The 19,238-nt window shown below is 36.3% G+C and overlaps 1 protein-coding gene across 27 annotated transcripts in view; it reads left to right on the plus strand.

Annotated features, from left to right (window-relative positions):
• The window catches only part of RIMS1 (regulating synaptic membrane exocytosis 1), a 421,648-nt gene that overhangs the window by 177,856 nt on the left and 224,554 nt on the right, over window positions 1-19,238 (plus strand). For 24 of the 27 annotated variants that reach the window (XM_045843939.1, XM_045843943.1, XM_045843959.1 and 21 more), the window contains 2 exons: window positions 13,306-13,519; window positions 17,195-17,206. In XM_045843939.1, the coding sequence (XP_045699895.1) occupies window positions 13,306-13,519; window positions 17,195-17,206 (226 nt within the window). Of the gene's footprint in view, window positions 1-13,305; window positions 13,520-17,194; window positions 17,331-19,238 lie in introns of those variants that run through there. The other 3 variants (XM_045843941.1, XM_045843988.1, XM_045843942.1) reach the window with 3 other exon arrangements.

Here is a 19,238-nt window from a genome sequence, read left to right on the forward strand (position 1 = left end):
TGCTTCCCTCATGCCACCATCTGGGACCTTGCCTTCCCTTGTGCGATGGGCCAAAGACACTTGTTCAGATTCACAAGGGCCTTTGGTGGGAGTAAAGACAGGTTGATATAAAGGGCCTTTCTTTGGTTCACTATTCACTGAGAACCTCCATTAACAAGGAGCTTTTTCCTAGACTACGGAGAATCAAAACAAAGCCAAAAATGATATAAGACAAATAAACAAACCAAGCTGTTATAGCATTATTCAAAGGAGCATTTCCTTTGCAGCTGAACCAATGCCTCATGCCTTCCTTCTATATCTGTATTTATAGCATTGCACAATGAAAACTCATATTAAAATAAAGACCTCGAGGCTCTGCAGTACCCTGTATTATCTAACCAAGTTTAATATACACCACACACACACACACACACACACACACACACACACACTGCAACCTAAAGCAGTTCATGTGTTTGAGGAAACTAACATTAAACACTATAGTTTAGATTTCTATAAATACCTAAGGGAAGGTGAAATCTATTACAAAAGCAAACAGGAAAAATTTATTTTTTAAAGTGTTAAAAATTAAAGCTGTTTTTGTCCCCTTCTAATGCAGAGCTGCATTCTAATGACCATTTAATACCATCTCTACTGTCACCTGTGCCTTGGACACAAAAGTTGTGACCACTGTGGCTTAGCACTGGAGCAAGAAAAAATGAAAAATGATTGAGGAAACACTATTAACATGATTCCCTTACATGAGATCACTGCACATTTACATTTCCTGTACATTATTAATAGAACATATAAAATCAATGACATTTCTGGTAATGTTAAAGTGATTTAATACATCATCAGTTCAGGTTGCCTTGATGCTTCAGTAATTGCCAGGTCTCTGAAGTTTGGTAGGTGTTTGATGGGTACTTCATTCATTTTTCCTTGAGATGAATTTGAGTATTTTTAACTATGAGATAAAGCTTCATTGTACTTCTGTGTCTCATTCTGATTATGTGGTAATTCCTTCAGAGATGATTTTCTTTGCTGTCACTCAGCCTGAGAAACCTCGAACTCATTTGGTGTGTGATTCAACAATAATTGTCTTAGATGGTGAAAAAAGATATACAGCATGAAACAGAAAACTATAACCTGAAAATAAACTTAAAAAAAAACTATGCTATTGTCATGAAAATAAAAATATGCCTACCTGCATCCACTCTGGGAAGGTTTAAAGCAAGATGAAAGGAAGAAACATCTGAGTGTTTTGTACCACCTCTACCTTCTGAGCTGTGGTCCATCATCTCCAACCTGGATTTCTGCAAGTCCTCCTGAGTGGCATGTCTGCTCCCATCCCTGCCATCTCCTATTACAAACATGAGAGCCACAGGAGCCTGGGCATATTCAAGTCCAGTCATCTGATCCCATTCAGACTTTTCCAGTGGCTGCCCATTCACCCAGAGTCCAAGCCAAATACTTCACTTACCACTGGCCTGTGAGACTTGCATAACCTGCCCCGCTTCCCTCCTCTGTCCTTGTCCAGTCCTCTCCAGCCACACAGCTGCCTGTCTCTTCCTTAGATTCACTAGCCTGGCTCCAACCTCAGGCCTTCAACTTCACCCTTGTTCTTCCCTCTTTAAGTCTTCTTTTCATGACTTGCTGTTGACTTTCACCTGTTTCAGGTTTTTCCTCATATTTTACCATTTCCTTCAAGCCTCTTCTGACTTCCTCATTTATACTTTAAAAATCAGGGACATTGGTAGTAACCACAACATTATTTAGCATTGGGAATCCTCTGGTGATGGTAAAATATTAATAAATAAGAAAAAGGAGTAGTAGATTCCTCTTTAGGACTGACAGTGCCTTTCCTGGGCCATTGCACTGAATAGCTGCTAATTTAATTGAACTCTAAGTATTTGCTGATTGCCTGTTCTATGGGGCTTGATGCAGGGTTACTGAGTTGGGTAAGAGAGGTGGGGACCCAGGTTTTGAGGTGGTTGTAATCTGTGAGAGGAGATTAATCAGGTACTTAAGAGAAATATGCCCGCAAAAGGATAAAACAGTGTGTTAGTCACAAGAGAAGTATAGCAAAGTATTCTCTTTTTGACTGACTGGTACAATTTTGATCAGATTGTTGAGCTACAATTAAATCATTCTTAATGATGGGATCATTACAGTGACAAAAACTGTTAGATTTTCTGTCCAGGGTTCCGGTATATTCTACTGAATTAAATGCAGTTATAATATTGAGTGCTTTGATATTGTTCAAAGTTATTCATGGATAATGCAATATTATAAAATGTAAAATGGACTGTTTCTAGCTTTGTGTGCACTGTGATTAGTAAAAGTTGATTATGACATATTCTTAGTACCTGATATAAGATGTTAAGTTTTAAAAATAGACTTGATTATTCCCACTCAGTGGCTGGTGGAGGTAGAAGAGGTTGTGTGGAGCTGATTACACAATGGTAGAGATTCTGGGTAACATGGGCGAGATATAGAGTACACATACATTTGTGTAAGTTAAATTCTTCTGACATCCTCTGGAATTTTAGCTTCTGCATTTGCAAAACCATTTGAATTATCTGCTTTATGATCTCCCTTTCATGGGTCTAAAAAAACTTAAGTTATTTATGACACCTGTTATATTATTTAGATGATAGTGATGTCTTAAATGCATATTAATGATGTATTTTAATTAAAAGATGAAAACAGATGTCACCATTAGCAAATATAATGGGAAGGAAATTATATCTTGTCACTTGTCTTGAAATGCACTCCGGAATGGCTTAGAAAATTCCGTACCTAATGATGGCTGACTAATTCAGTGCACTGTGCAAGTAAAATCCAGGAAGCTTGTATTTCTCTGCTTTTTAAAAATGAAAAAGAGGAAGCCTTTATGGAATAAATTTATTATTTCTCAGATAGTTAATTTAGGCTTTCAAAGTAATATATTTGCTGGTGCTGCTTTGAAAGTTCTGGGCTCAACCTAGACACTTTATTTCATAGTTCTAGATTTCACTTACATATTGTAACCTATTATGTAATGTTAGATGTCACAGAACAAAAGCAGATGCTTTTATCTCATTTTGTTCAGTGTTTTCTCAGTACGTTATAAAAATAGGTAATATTTTACAGAGTGCTTACTAATTGTTCAACACCTCCCTATGTGAGATATATCTACATTTGTATATACATATATATATAATATGCTATTTTAATCCCCAAAACAACCCTGCAGTAGGTAGGCATTATCATCTACATTTTACATATGAAGAACTGGGGTCCTAGAGTGTTAAATAACTTACCTGGACTTAAAGTTAGTAAGAGGAAGAGCCTAGAAGAGGTTCAAACCCAGGAAGTTTGGCCTTAGAACCCCTGGGCTCTGCTGTTGTCTCAAGTATTGGTACACACATAGATTGAACCCAACACCAAAGAAATATGCTGCACTCACTTCCTGAGGACACAAAGCAGGCAATATGTTATCCTTCTATACCCAAAGTAGCATTCACATGTCTTCGTTACCCCCTCACTAGAGATAAGTAGGTGGTACCGAACCTCTGACCAGGTAAGATAGAAATGCTGCAGGAGGCAAAATTGCGAACCTGGTAACTGGAGTGGGTAAGCACCAAGCTTGACTAATGGTAGAATTTGTCCATGGAGACAGAGTGATTACATGTCTGGAAGTGAGGGGATGTTGTGCATGTCATTTACTCCACATGGCTCTGTGATTTCTGGGAAATAAAGCAGTTCACAGGGCTTTCTGAGACCACTGACATTCTAAATGAATTGTTTTGATCAATTACAAATGTAAGGTAACAATTCTTCGTCCAACTTACATTGAAAGCCACCTTAGCCACCACATCCCAGATTGTATCATTCAAAAGAACAAGCAGTAAAATGCAGTTAACTCACTAATAAAGGTACACTCAATGTGCACAAATTTATTAGACATTAAAAGTGAAAGAGAAAACTTTTTGGCAGGTCAGAAGTCTTCTATATATTATTCATTTATCCACTGTTTGAGAGCATTGGGAATAATTATGACTTGGGCAATTTTATTTCTGTTTGAAATAATCTAAGGATAATATTCTTTTTCAACATTCAGATTTTAGAATCTGCTTTATTTTCTTTCTGTTTCTGTGAATTGGCACATGGGTGTCCCCTTCCAGTGGCTGTATCCTGGACTTTCTACAAAACAAATTATACTAGTGGCTCACCTTTCTCTCTGGCTTTCATCTTAGATAATGACCTGTTTGCCCCTAAGTAGCAGTATTGATAGATGATGCAGGTCAGTCATACTGGTACCTATATGCCAGGAAGTCTTGCCAGTCATAGCTCCATTCTAAAGTTATCATCTAAATGTACTCAGATACTTAAAAGCAAAGTACTTTCTTTCCTCATGTATTATCTATGCCTATGTTTAATAATAAAGCTCACATTTATTGAGCTCTTACCATGTACTAGGCATTGTACTAAGCACTTTACATTGATCATCTCAATAGCCCTCCCAGTGATCCTATCAAGTTGCCATTATTACCAGTCGGTAAATGAGGAAACTGAGGAATAGTTTAAATAATTTCTTTATGGTCATGATGCTAAAAAATACAGCCAGATTTGGTTCTGAGCTGGCCAACCTAAGACTTGTGTCTTACCTATTCTATTGTACTTAATCCCTTCCAAAAAAAATCCATTTTTAGAGTAAGGTAGATTTTTTTTTATTCTCTAGTAATAAAACATAGTGAGTCTGGTGAAAATAGTCAAGAATACAGCAAAGGCAAGATTTAGAGTGTGTTGGGCATTCCAGAAGATGCACACAGGAACTGATTACTGAACGCTGGCTTGATCATTCATGTAGGCACTGCCACCTTCTAAATTGCCAACACACGGAGTTTGCCTTTTGTGTACTAGGTAGATTAGCATGATCAAATGGCACATTTTGGAAAGGCTTACCTGAAATATAATTAGGTCTACGGTATTTGATATTAATGAATTACATATCTATCATAGGGATGGCAGGTACCCATATTACCTGTTAGATTCTTTTCTTAAAAACTGACTTCACTCCTTTCTAAAACTTTATTCCTACTTTATAGACTATTTGTGGTTTCTCTTCCTTTTACTTGATTTTCTTGAACTGTACTATAAATGGATATTGTCAAAGTACTAAAATCATTCCCTCTCATGCCAGAATTTTAGTTTTGGACCTCTGGTCTGTCTCAAATATTAGAAAGCACGGACATTGTTCCATAATCTAGGAACAATATTCTAGGCCCTAACACACAAAGCTTCTGTGCATGCAGTGCCCCCACCCCCACCCCCAGTGTCAGGAGCACAGGGAAGGTTTTTCTTGGGACATGAAGTGAAGCAAAAATAAGTGTATGCTAGTGGGCTCCATGTCCTGAGATGTCTTCGTTCAATGCTTACTCAGGAGTGGCCTCCTGTGGTAAATTGAAAGCAGAATTAAAAATAAATGCTTGACTGAAGTCACAGGCTATAAAACACTAATAGCTAATCATCAGTTATGCTCTTCTTTTTCCTAAGTGTCGTCTCTCAGTGCTTTCAGAACACTGTAGGATGCTGATTGGATGAACTACATTTCTAGCAATGCTAAATGGAGGGCATAAAAAGAAAGAAAAAATACAACAAAATCCTTAACATATAATTTTATTAAATCTTTTTTTATAGTTATCCTGTTGTAGTTGTCCCAGTTTTTCCCCTTTTGCCCTCCTCTGTCCATCCCACCCCCTGCTCCCACAGCCCATCCCCACACTATTGTCCATGCCCATGGGTCATTCACACATGTTCTTCGATCAATCCCTTCCCCTTGTTTCCACCATTATCCTCCCCCCTCCCCTCTGGTCACTTTCAATCTGTTCCATGTTTCCATGCCTGTGGTTCTATTTTGTTTGTTAGTTTATTTTGTTTATTAGATTCCTCTTATTGGTGATATCATATGGTATTTGTCTTTTACCAACTGGTTTATTTCACTTAGCGTAATATTCTCCAGTTCCATCCACACTATTGTACAAGGTAGGAGTTCCTTCTTTCTTTCTGCTGCATAGTATTCCATTGTGTAAATGTACCACAGTTTTTTGATCTGCTCATTTACTGTTGGTCACTTAGGCTGTTTCCAGCACTTGGCTATTGTAAATAGCACTGCTATGAAGATAGGGGTGCATACATTCTATTGAATTGGTGATTCAAGATTCTTAGGGTATGTGCCTATGATACATCAGACAAGGGTTTGAGCTCCAAAATATATAAAGAACTCATATGATTCAACACCATGAAGACAAACAATAAAATTAAATGGACAAAGGATCTGAATAGACACTTCTCCAAGGAAGACAGATGGCCCATAGACATACGTAAAGATGTTCAGCTCACTAGCCATCAGATTAAATTAAATTAAAACCACAGTGAGATATCATCTCACACCTGCCAAAATGGCCATCATTAATAAACCAACAAACAAGTACTGGTAAAGTTGTGGAGAAAAGGTGTACCCTAGTGCACTGTTGGTGAGCATGCAGACTGTTACAGCCACTGTGGAAAACGGTATGGAATTTCCTTAAAAAACTAAAAATGGAAATGTCTTTTGACCCAGTGATTCCACTGCTAACCTAATTTTTTAAAGGACATTTAGAATGAGGGCTCTCCACAAAAGAGCAGAAATTTCAGCACTTTATAATTTTCTCTTTTGTTCTTTTTCAGCCACCTCTGAAAACACATTTTTTCCTAATAAGTTATACCCCCTGCTGAATGTACTAATTTTCTTTAACACATTGAAGAAAAATAGTTCAAATATAAAGGAATTAAATGCAAAAATAAAAATCTTTAGTGCCATCTGCTGGGCATTTGCAGTAAGTAAAAAGTATACTTTTAAACTAAAGTCTTAAGTATGGATTAGACACAAGCTGAAAAATATTTTTTAACTGTAGTGATTTTTTAAAATTACTCAATACTATCTGTGACAAAGGGCCATATTACTGAAATGTTTAGATATATACATATTCTGTATATCATATATTGTATACCCTTTTCTGGAGGATCAACTTTTTGTAGACTTTATCTTTTAGAGCAGTTTTAGATTCACAGCAAAATTGTGAGGAAGGGACAGCGACTTTCCACACACCGCCTGCTCCCACACATGCATAACCTTCTTCATTACCAACACCCCCAAGAGTGGTATATTTGTTACAACAGATTAACCCGCATGGATACATTGTTGCCACCCAAAGTAGTTTCTTTTAGGGTTCACTCTTGGTGTTGCAAACCCTAATCCTAATCCGTGGATTTGGACAAATGTGTAGTGACATGCGTCCACCATGGTAGCATTGTGCAGAGTAGTGTGATTATCCTAAAGCCCCACTGTGCGCTCCACCTATTCATCCCTCTCTCCTCATAGCCCTTACTCTGATTATTTTTAGAACCTAAAAATACTCATATGTACATACATCTGTGATTCATAAAATTTTAAGTTTTAAGCAATTATGGCTATCAGATTAAAATATATAACAGAAACTTTTTCCAGCACATTTTCATATAGGCAATACCAACCTTTTCTCATTTATGATTAAAATTTAGTTATGTGGCGGGCATTATTTTTATCAAGGGAAATCCTAGATTTAGATATCACTCACCTTGGGTGCAGTGGAATTAAAAAATTCAGGAATTAAGAAATTCAGCATAAATCAGAGGATTGTAGCTAGAGTGGAAAACCAGGTCTTACAACGTCATCATAGACTCTATATAGCTAGAATCCCTGATGTAATTTAGGTCCTGACAGTCGAATGTTCTTCCATGAGACCTGACTTGAAACTGAGCTACAAGGAGTCATGTCAGCACCCTGGGCATGGATTTTGCTGGTCTCTCTAACTGGTTCAATGGGGCCATGGCTGGACTTCTAGGTCAGAGCACCTCTGAGGAAGTGGTGGGATTCGCGCCCCAGCCATTTGGAGCCTGGCTTTCTGCTCTACAGCTTTTTAACTGAGGAACTTGGAGTAGCTGGTCTCGTGCTTTTGTTTGGATGTCATCCCTAGAGATGTAGCCAAGACAGCTCCTATCTTCTGTCCAATAATTCTGTAGCACCAAATTCTATTACTTAATCTTTCTACTTAAAAGGCTATATAATGTTAATTATTTTCAACTTCGTTCTGATACCAGGGTTTGTTATTTCTAATTATCATTAAAAAATTAGTCATCACTGAAATGGAGTGGAATTTTACTGCTTCTCTCTGTTACAGAGTAGAATTGAAGAGACAGTTTCACTAAAAAAGAGACTTGTGTTTTTGGCCCAGGAAACCATTTTTAAAGTTCATATATGTGTTCACTTCCCAGTCATTTATGTATGATTACTGGGCTGTCACTCAGAAGACCATATAAACTGAATGCTTATTTGCTGATATTCATAGATTTTAAAAGGTAATTTCATCTATATTTCTGAGAAATCTGGGAGGATTTGCAATTATTATCTTAGCATATTTCCTTATTTGTTTGCTTTAGTTATTCTATTACCATTAACATGTACCGAATTTTTATTATTTCAAAGAATAGTCCAAGTTCTAAGTTATCTAGGAATATGTTTTTGACCAACTAAGTGAAAGAAATATGCCTCATCATTTTATCCAGAATTATTACTCTCTGCTGACCAACTTGCTTTCATTCTCTGTCACTTGGCATACATTACCACAAACTACTAACTTATGTTCATATACAGCGTCTAGCAGAAGTAATGCCTGCTTGAATGTGGTTGGTAGGGTAATAATGTAGGTATAATAATTTATCGTTTTAATTTGAACATTTCACCTAAAGTGTCATATGGTGTGCTCCAGTGTGAAATTGTTATGTTGTAGAATTACATGCTTATGACTTTTCTAATAAAAGATTTTGTAATAAAAAAAGAGGCATTATTTGTGCTGGACCTGCTACTTCCTAAGTAGACTGTACATTCCTTGGAGTCATTTAGAGTTGAGGGTATTGTGGGTTTTTTGACGGTAGAGTGTGAGGTCAAAATTTTTTGAAGTAAGCTTCTAATCTCTCAGGCTAGGAAACTGCTTATTTTCAGTTATCATCAGGACTCTCTCCCGGACATGCTCTATGTCTCAGAACAACTCTCCTGGCTTTAATCTCTGTGTCACTAACTGCATGGGCCCTTGCCGGTGCCCCGTTCTCTGTGTTCTGTGCCCAGGCCGGGAAGGGAAACAGAGGCCATGCCTATTGTTTTCAGTACCCATGCCTTCCTGCCATTCTATGCACATCCCAGAGCAATTCTCCAGTTTAGGGTCTTATGTGCAAACTACTCTGATCTTTGCCACTCTCTTCATTTTTGGGAAAGCACTCCCTCTGAACCCGCCACTGAAGCTTTTGAAATGTGGAAGTACTAGCCCCCATTGCTCCTCCTCCCAGAAAATCTATCCTAGACTTCCCAAAGGACAGCCAGGAAGAACAGCAGAATTGTGTTTTTCTAGCTTCTGACCACTTTGGGGATGGAAGAAGGAAAAACACAAAACAGAAATAAGTGAGGTGCTGTGCCAATTACAAAGATTTCTCTGCATTTCACTGTGACCAATCACTTAGCATTATTCTGTGTGCCTTCTTTATAGTAAGTGATCAACAAACACTTAATTGGTAAGAATGTCATTAATAATTTCTTATTTAAATTACTTATGTTGAAAATAGGATGATATCTAGGTTTTTTTGACATTTAAAGAATGTTATACAACTTGTTAAGCATTCATCTTTATTTCCTTCAAATATATGCCCTTAATTACCCCACTTCTTTACATCTGGAATCTTGGAATTCCTTGAATTGAGTGCACAGATATAAAAATAATGCAATGATTTTACATAGCAAAGCAATGGAAACATCCAGGGAGAAAATCAAGGTTTCTACATCAATGATTTTCTTTTGAAAGCATTGCATATTTTATAACACTCTCCATTTTCTAGTTAGATAATTTAAATGTGAGATTTGTGATCATATATTTTGTCAACCTAGCTAATCAATAATAATATATTGTTAATTCTAAAATTGAAATGTACAAATAAATTTCACAAAAAGATTTTACATTTGCAGTCCTGCATTTACTGTAATACCATATAATAAAATATATATTTCCATTTATTATTCATAATAGAACCCTGTCACATATTTGATATAGATTAAAGCATTAAAACATCAGATAAAAAAATAAATGTGCTATTTATGGTTTCACTCCCAGTATCCTGATTCCAAAGGCATATTTCATGGTGAGACAACATCTTAACTGTGTGAGATATCAGAGTAATGTAAGGAGAATACAAATTGAAAAAAAATGCATCAAGGCTGGATTTTAAGAGACAGTTCAGTAGAGCATTGCAGAAGACTAGAGAGCAGGCAGATTTTCAGGAAGTGGGAGTAGTGAATGTGGCTCCTTTCTCCTCCCCGCCCCCAGCCCTGACTCTCTTCCTTTCTTCTTTCTTTCATAATGTCTGCTGCTAAAAAAAAGAAAGGAACACACTGGGAAATGAGTTGGACAGGTGGACAGGGACGTGGGCTGGACTGTCATTCCAGACCACAATTTCTAATTGCCCTGCTTTGTGAATAGCTTTTGTCTACTTTGGACTGATTTTATCCTCATTCATGTGTTGCCCTCTACTGGTTTGGATATTGTATGCTCTATTTCCATTGTTTTTGGTGGCTATCTAAAATTTTATTTTCCACCGCCTACACAAAAGTTAAAGCACAGTCTTGGTCACAGAGCCTCGGTGTGGGTTAATTTACTGTTTGGTAGAAGGGAGGTGTCATTTTCAGAAATGGTAATAATATATGGTAAGTAAAAACAAGTAGTCTATGATTAACCGCATGAAATGCTATTAGATGGCAGTAAAGTTAGGTTTCACCTCAGTGGTCGTGTTCTGCACCCACACACAGAATAAAAGATTTCCTGAAGTAGATGGCTTTTTGATGGGGCCCTAGAGGATGGAGAAAAGTCTTATATTTGAGTTTAACAAAACAAAGAGACTTTGAATTTCAAACTATCTTAGTATAACATAAAGCATATACTATCAGGAATTGTCAAACCCCTTCAGTGGCCTAGCATCTGTTTCGGTAATAAAGTTTTATTGGGACCTTGTCACATTTATTATTATGTGTATTATCTATTTACAGCAGTAGAGTTGAAACAGAGATTATGTGGCCCACAAGTTCTAAAATATTTACAATCTGGCCTCTTACCATAAAGTTTGCCAACAGCCATATTAAATCATGTTATGTATTACAAAGTAAGTTTATAGGAAAACTTTTCCCTTAGCCTGGCTTTCTCCTTTGCATTTATACTCAAGTAGATTTGATCGGGCAGTTCCCACAATGCATGTTTACTCATGGGCTCTCTCTGTGCTTAGAGGTTATTTCAGTTTCTTCAATTTGAAGTATTTTCCTACCCCCACTCCTTAATAATTATTTTCTTTAATAGAAGCTATAAGATTTTTAGTGCTATTTTGTATGACTACTTTTGAAATAGTAGATATTCATGGTTTTCTTTTACCAACTTGATCCTAGATTGATAACGTTTGAACTATAAAAAAATTAATGTATCAAATACCTTCAATAAGTTCATCAAATATTCTTACATTTACTAAATAACATATCACTACATCCTTCTATGAACTGAAAGGTAGCCATTCAATTGCAAAGGTTTCAGATTATAAACTACTTTATAGCTAGTGCAACTATATTTGCTTCAAGTATGGAATTAAACAGGAAAAAAAGTGTCATTGGGGAAAGTGAGAAAGAATTTTAAAAGCAATCAGTAAATTTCTGCTCAAAAGCCATTATTGTTAAGAGGAAAATGTAATGAAATCCCAGCACTTTGCTGGCAGACTTAACTCACTTGGTTTTGTTTCCAGGGAGTACCAGGTCCCCACAGTTAGGTTCGATGCAGCGCATCAAGCTAACTGCCTGAATTACCAATAGCATGTGTGTGCTCTGTGTCCCAGGGAATACTCACATCCAGCAAACTAGCTCAGATACATGGGTACATTTGATTAGCCACTTCCCAGGAGCTTCCCTGTTGATGTAAAAGCCAATGAGTGTTGGCTAGGCCTAGGAAGACTCTCTCAGTTCTCATTTATTAAACCAAGGCATCCTTTCACTGGATATCCTAGTGTTCTACACAGAACAGCTAATGGTTTCTTCTTGTAGTGATTTAAGACTGAGGGACTTGGGCTGGTGGGGAGAAGAGGAAATTTGAATTGCATTAAATGTGAATTTTTTTTAAGATTGTATTTATTTATTTTTAGAGAGAGGGGAAGGAATGAGGAGAGGGAGAGAAGTATCAGTGTGTGGTTGCCTCTTGCACACCCCCTACTGGGGACCTGGCCCATAACCCAGGCATGTGCTCTGATTGGGAATCAAAACAGCGACCCTTTGGTTAGCAGGCTGCCACTCATTCCACTGAGCCACACCAGCCAGAGCATAAATGTGAATATTCGTATAGGAGATCATTTGCCTCAATGACTTTGATTGTCCTACCACCAGTAGTTATCAGTAAAGACTAGTAGCAACCCCCATACATATAACCTCAGAGAGATCCAAGCAAAAGTGGGGTATATGAAAATCTGGATACTTACAAGGTGTGGTTTCGAGCTTTTAATGTGACTTGGAAGAACTAGCAAGCTAAAATACAATGTTTAAGCTATCATACTATATATTGTATGAAATATTTGATGCATGCAAAATAAATGGCCTTCAGGAATGTGGTGAAGGATTTTGTGGAAGACAGATTGCCTAGCAACATAGTTTAAAATAGTCTTTTTTCCAAGTATGGATCATGCATAAATAGTGGGTCATGGAATCAATTTACTGTGACAGAGTTTTTAAAAATAGTAATCAGTATTAAACTTAGAGTAAGATAGAATGTATCAGAGCACATCATATATAGTTAGGCTAAGTATTTTGTATAACTTTTGCTTCAGTTACACACACACACACACACACACACACACACACACACGAGTGGAAGGTGTTGAGACCCAGTTGAAATGCTGTCTAAAAGAAGCAGAGGCATGGCATGAATATGTGAATTCCACTGTTGGGACAAGCAGTGATTATATGGAGTCTATGTGCATTTCTCTGGTTCAGGGCTAGTAAGCCAAACTAGGCCTAATAGAACACATGCTAATACATTTGTTACCTTTGTAGGTAAGATTAGGAGGGGAAGTTGCTTTGTATGTCTTGCTTTAGTTCAAATAGCTGTGCTTCTATTCTGTTAGGAAAAAAATGTTTGTCTTCCATTTTACTTAGTTTTGTTTTACTTAGTTTGGGACCATTCTTTCTTTTGCCAGGAGATTGCATCAGCAATTTGAAAGCTATAAGGAACAAGTGAGAAAAATAGGGGAAGAAGCACGGCGTTACCAGGGTGAGCACAAAGATGATGCTCCGACTTGTGGAATCTGTCATAAAACAAAGTTTGCTGACGGATGCGGCCATCTCTGCTCCTACTGCCGCACCAAGTTCTGTGCCCGCTGCGGAGGCCGTGTGTCTCTGCGATCCAACAATGTGAGTATTCTGGGAGTGTGAGAGAAATTCTGAATGCGGATACCGATGCACACATCTCCAAAGAAGCAGCAGCACATGCGTGTCAGAGAGCAGACACAGGCATAAGTGTGCACATTACTATGCTCCTCCTCATTTTGTCCTTTTGCTTTACATAAGGATCATAGCAGTGGAATAGTGATGAAAATCATTCATAAAAATGATAGGTTCTGTATCTGTGTATCTTAATACATGATTCCCGTTCAAAACCAACTGATTTATCTGTAGGAGTAAATTTATCTTCTGAGGAATGTAGTAAATGTAGATATAGTATCCTGAGTTGTAAATCTCTTGAAAGTTGTTATGGAAGTTCTTATGAAAAACAAAATAAAACAAACTCCTACTTTAGTTTCTGCAACATTGGTTTCAGATTAAATGAAGGTAAAATGCAAAGTAAACTTTGTAGTGTTAAATTTAATCCAAGATAATAGTATATATAAAACTGTGACAGGGTAGTAAAAAGCTAGGCAAATTCCTGGGCAAGTAGAATGGGAAAACTAAGACAAGAAAACTAAGCAAGACCAAATAATTTGAGCAACTTAACAGCCAGCTGGTGAATCACAAGAATTCTCTCCCCGAACCAAGGATACTTGAGAACAAATGGTTTATACCTCTCTTCCCTAATCAAAGAATACATAGCATAAGTCTATCTGGCCTGGGAAAACAGAGAACAGAGACAGAATTAATGCCATTTGTACCAGCTAAGCCCAAGGACAGATGAAATCAGGGGAACAAATAGCAACAAAAAAAAGCCATTAAAGCCAAACAGACCCAAGATAAAATTAAAAGAGTATAGCAACCAAAGATATTCCCAAACCTCCCTGTGTGTTCACTTTGCACCTCAGCATATCAAAAATGCACCTGGAAAAATGATGAATATTCTGCTGAAACCCTCCCTAAGATGATCACCCACAGAATAAAGAGAAAAAGTCCTCAGGACAAAGATTCAGGGCTGGAATCTTTAGATTCCAGCTCCCTCTAGAGCACATGCAAGCCCCTTCCTGGGCAGGAACATTTTTTACTTCCTCCTAAACTCAAAGGGTTCCCAGGAAACTTGCAGCCAGGGGAACAATGGGCAGTGGCAGCTTGACCTGGGCTTACCCCCTAAACCTGTCCCCAAGGCCCTTTCTCTGACTTCCCAGTGAGCTAACAGCAGCCCGGCCTTGGCTCACTCCTTTCCTGTAACATTTCTAGGTAGCCAAAGCAGAGCACTGCATAAGTTCTCCTGTTACTTCTACCATAAGTCCTCCCTTTGTCTTACTGCCCCAGCCTTAATAAGCATACTCTCAAAATCACCTGGACTTGTGCTGTGAAATCTTCCTACACAAAGTCAAGAACTCACGCTATAGGCGGACCTGAGGCAGACCTGCTCCAGGCTGGTCCCTGTTCAGTAACTAAACTATGATTAGCCTCCATGAGAATAATTTCATATCATGCTAAGGAAATACAAGTACTAAGTTTCACTCATGGAAGTTATTCAGATTTCTAAAGAGTAAGTTAAAATACCTTTTTTAAATTGGATTATTTTGACTTATTTCTTCTCTATGAGATGTAGTCCTATTTGATGTAGTTTCCTCAGTCAACTTAAATAACAGCTACTCGCCCAGTGCTGTAAACATGTCTAAATTTTTGAGCCACTAGTATGCTAATAGAAAGCATTCAATATTATAATCTGTGAAATACGAGATTAATTTCAATAAATACTTAGTTTAGAATACATGTTAATGTTGTGCTGTATTTATTCCCAGTGTTAATGCAGTGGGATTATTTATAGGGATGTCTGTGTGAGTTTTCTTTGATATAGGTCTGCAATGTAATATAGAAGTTAAGATTATCATATGCTTAAATAATTCTCATTGTTTGTTTAAAGAATTTCACATATTCTCTAATCATGTATAGACATTAACTTAATTCAAAGTCATATTTAAAAATAATAAGAGTGCTTAAGCACTCTTGATATCTTCCTAATTTGGAAAATCACAATTAAAATTAAAACAAATGTCTCAATCAACATCATATTATTAGTGTATTTGAGTTGTAAGTAGGTTATTCTAAAGTCTTTTTCAGTGGAATTAAGACATTCAGTAAAACAGATATATTATTATACTTTAAGGTGAGCCAACTATTATCTTTGTGGCCTTGGAAAGATAATTATATTCTCTAAACAATAGCTTCTTTACCTATGGAAATGGATAGTGATACTTACTCTGTGTGTTGTTATGAGAATTCAATTAAATAATTAAAATTAGTCCTTTATGAAATGCATTTTTTAGGTTATATTCTCATGGCCACATACGTTTTCTTTTTTTCTTTCTAACTGTTGTTAGTTTTAATTAATACTTGTATGCTCCCTTAAAGCCTTTCTAGATAACCTTGGGTTTAGATATTTTCTGGTACATAAAAAGTTCACAAGAACTATTTGACAACTTTCCCTTATTTAGTATTCTTAAACATACTATTTGGAATGAATTCTCACAGATGAGACCTGGGAATAATATTCTAGGGTGCAAACTGGCTGAATGTTAAGGCTGGCTGAGTGCCCATAGCAGTTGAATGTGTTTAACTTCCCATTATAAGTCTGAGGCAAATTAAGAGAAATAGTTAATCATTGATATATTAAAATTGTTAGGGTTAGCCCTGGCTGGCATGGCTCAGTGGATTGAGGACTGGCATGAGAACCAAAGGGTCGCCTGTTCAATTCACAGTCAGGGCACATGCCTGGGTTGCAGGCCAGGTCAGGTCCTCAGTGGCGGGTGTGTGAGAGGCAGCCACCCATTGATGTTTCTCTTCCTCTTTTGTTCCCCCCTTACCCTCTCTCTAGAATTAAATAAATAAAATATTTAAAAAATTTTAAAAATAAAAATGATTAGGGTCAAACTCAAGTTTTCAAAAGGAGAGATGTTTAAAGGAAATTGAGCTAGGAGGTAATGCTTTGGAGCAGACACCCTGTCCAAACGTAGTTCATCCATTTTAGCTAAACCCAATCCAATTTTGGAAAAAATATTCAAAAGAACAAAGTACAATAAAACACAACTTGAAATATTTAATCTTGAATATAAGACAAAGCAATCTAAAAAGTTTTCTTTGTAAGACAGTTAAATGTTGAAATGTACATTACCAATAAATATTGCTTGTGAAATAATTTATGGTTAAAGATTAAAGTATTTTTTCACTTTTATGTATTATAAACATTTCCCATTCTTAGATTTTTTCAGTATGTAATGATAAATATTTTAATAGTAGTTTGATAAAATTATTATACAAGTTATAGGCATTTTAATGTATCTTTAAATAATAGGTAGACTGAATATGGCAGTGAATTAAGTTTTCTAAATTGAGAATGACTGAAGTGCACATTTAATAATCCAAATTCTAAAAATTTTAAAAATTATAGTACCTGACTTTTGTCTCAAACATATAGCAGGATTCATACATGTACCTTTGTAATGAAAGATTGAACAATTATTACTTGGGGGAAGAGCAAACATTTACTTTTCAGTGTACTTGTGTTTTAACCCTTTAGAGTGACATATAATTGTTTTTCTTAAAAATCTATTTATTAATATATGCCTTATTTTTGTTTTTCTCTTCCTTTTTTTCCTCTCTCTTTACTCTGCTTCCTTGGATGCTTTCCCAAAGGAGGACAAAGTGGTTAGAATCCATGATTTCTTTTCTATCATTTGTTATATAATGTTGTGAACTTTATTAAGTGAATGTTTCACCTAGTATTGTTAATCAGTATATTTCACAAAGAAAGTATATGCTAAGAAGAGCTCACTCCCAGTTCTCATGCGAAAAAATTATAAAATGAGCATCTAGAAACATTATAGAGTTTTATATAAGTAGGTAAAGTCTAGGTAGTTTCAGCTCATGGGAATGGTGATATTTTAATATAATTTAAATCATTATGAACTTATATGTCCTCTTAACTCTCTGAGCTTTGATGATGATTCCATCTGCGGTTGGGAACAATAAAGTTAGAAAGGCAGAGTCCCTCTACCTGTCTCAGAACTCGGGGTCATGAGCTGGTAATTTAAAACTTCTCTGTAGAAAGAGTATAATGCACTGATTTAGTGAAGAGAATGGAAGAAATTAAATCAAGAGCTCAAAAAAAAGATGTTTCTATAGAACACAAGTAGCAGAGTTGTCATATTAAACCAGATTATATCCTTCTCACTCATGCATGGAAATCATACCCTCAGGGAGTGAAAGGTCACTTTTAACTCTTACCAGCTATGGAAACCACAGCGACTGCCCTCAGGAAGATAGGATCCAAGTGGAGCCTCACTCAGCCTGTCTGCTGTGTGCACATTATATACTTACATTTGGTGTAAACTACAATTTCTCTATAGCTCATTGATATCCCAGGATGAGACTGAGACAGTGAGTATTTTTGGTCCAATATATCAACTTAGCTGCCTTTGTTCAACTGTTTTAAGGTTTAAATGATGTCCTGCAGTGCATAAGTAGCATGCATGACATTCAACTGAACATTGTGTTTTTAAACTTGATGCTAGTATATATTCATTTCTTCTATGAAAAAGAAATCAGGTTTAAATTATATAGGGTAGTTGATTTTCAGTAAATGTGTTTATCTTTACCATTAGTGGTATGTGAGGTCATTTTGGGGACTATTATTTTAGTGTAAAATATACTGTATTAGAAAAATGTAACTAGAATGTCACACCTTTGGTGTGAGGAATGTTGTTACTTTGTATGAGCCTACTTTAAAAGTAGATAATTTTCAATTCCTTTAAAGAATAAGTGTAGGTAAATAATAATACTGGTGTTAGGACTTCAGCCACTCCCATGGGGCAAACTGGACCATTGTCCCTTCCACAGCACTTCCTATAATGGTAGATTATTTGTGCTGATTATGATTATGGGCAGTGCAGTGAGAATCAGGTGGACTTTGGTTCTCAGGCTAAGAATAGGGTGGAAAGACCTCAAAATACAATCACTTTCAATTATTTTATCTTCTTGATTAGAATGCATATATCAACCATTTATTTTTAAGTACTCTGTCATATGTCATGATTTCATTAAAAACATTTTAGCCCATTGAGGTTGTTCAATGAATTGCCTTTCTTATCCAAGGAAACTGAAGCCAGTTCTTGTAAGAGAAATTATAATTTACAGGTGTGTGTGTGTATGTGCTGGTATAAGTGGAAAGGGAAGAGAATAGGGTGAATGAAACTTTGCTAAAAGCAATCTCCTTTTTAATCAAAATACTACTAATGAATTCTTAGTCTTAAATCAGTGAATAAATGTGACTAAAATACTAGTGTATATGATATGAAAATCTAGCATGACTAACATAAATATTCCTCCTATTAAGTCCAAAAGACTTAATTATTATTATTAAGTAATTACTATTAATTACTATTATTGATCACATATTTTTGCATCCTGGCAGTATTTTATTTTAAAGCCAGCCTTTTCTTAATTTAAACCTTATAATATCTTGGAAGATTATGTACTTGCTTATAAAGAGAGTGGCTATCATAAAGACTCACTTTGCATTTGACATATGTAATAGCTTATAACAGAATATTTTATACAAGTGCATACTCTCACAGGTAAATTGATGATTATTTACTTCATCAAAAGACTTCCCCTATGCCTAATATATAGGAATACTGCAGAATTCTCTACAGCCAGTTTAAATTGCTTTTGTCTCTGT

The sequence above is a fragment of the Phyllostomus hastatus genome, unplaced genomic scaffold (assembly GCF_019186645.2).
Source record: "Phyllostomus hastatus isolate PE091 unplaced genomic scaffold, TTU_PhHast_1.1 phas_contig_40, whole genome shotgun sequence".
NCBI lineage: Eukaryota > Metazoa > Chordata > Mammalia > Chiroptera > Phyllostomidae > Phyllostomus > Phyllostomus hastatus.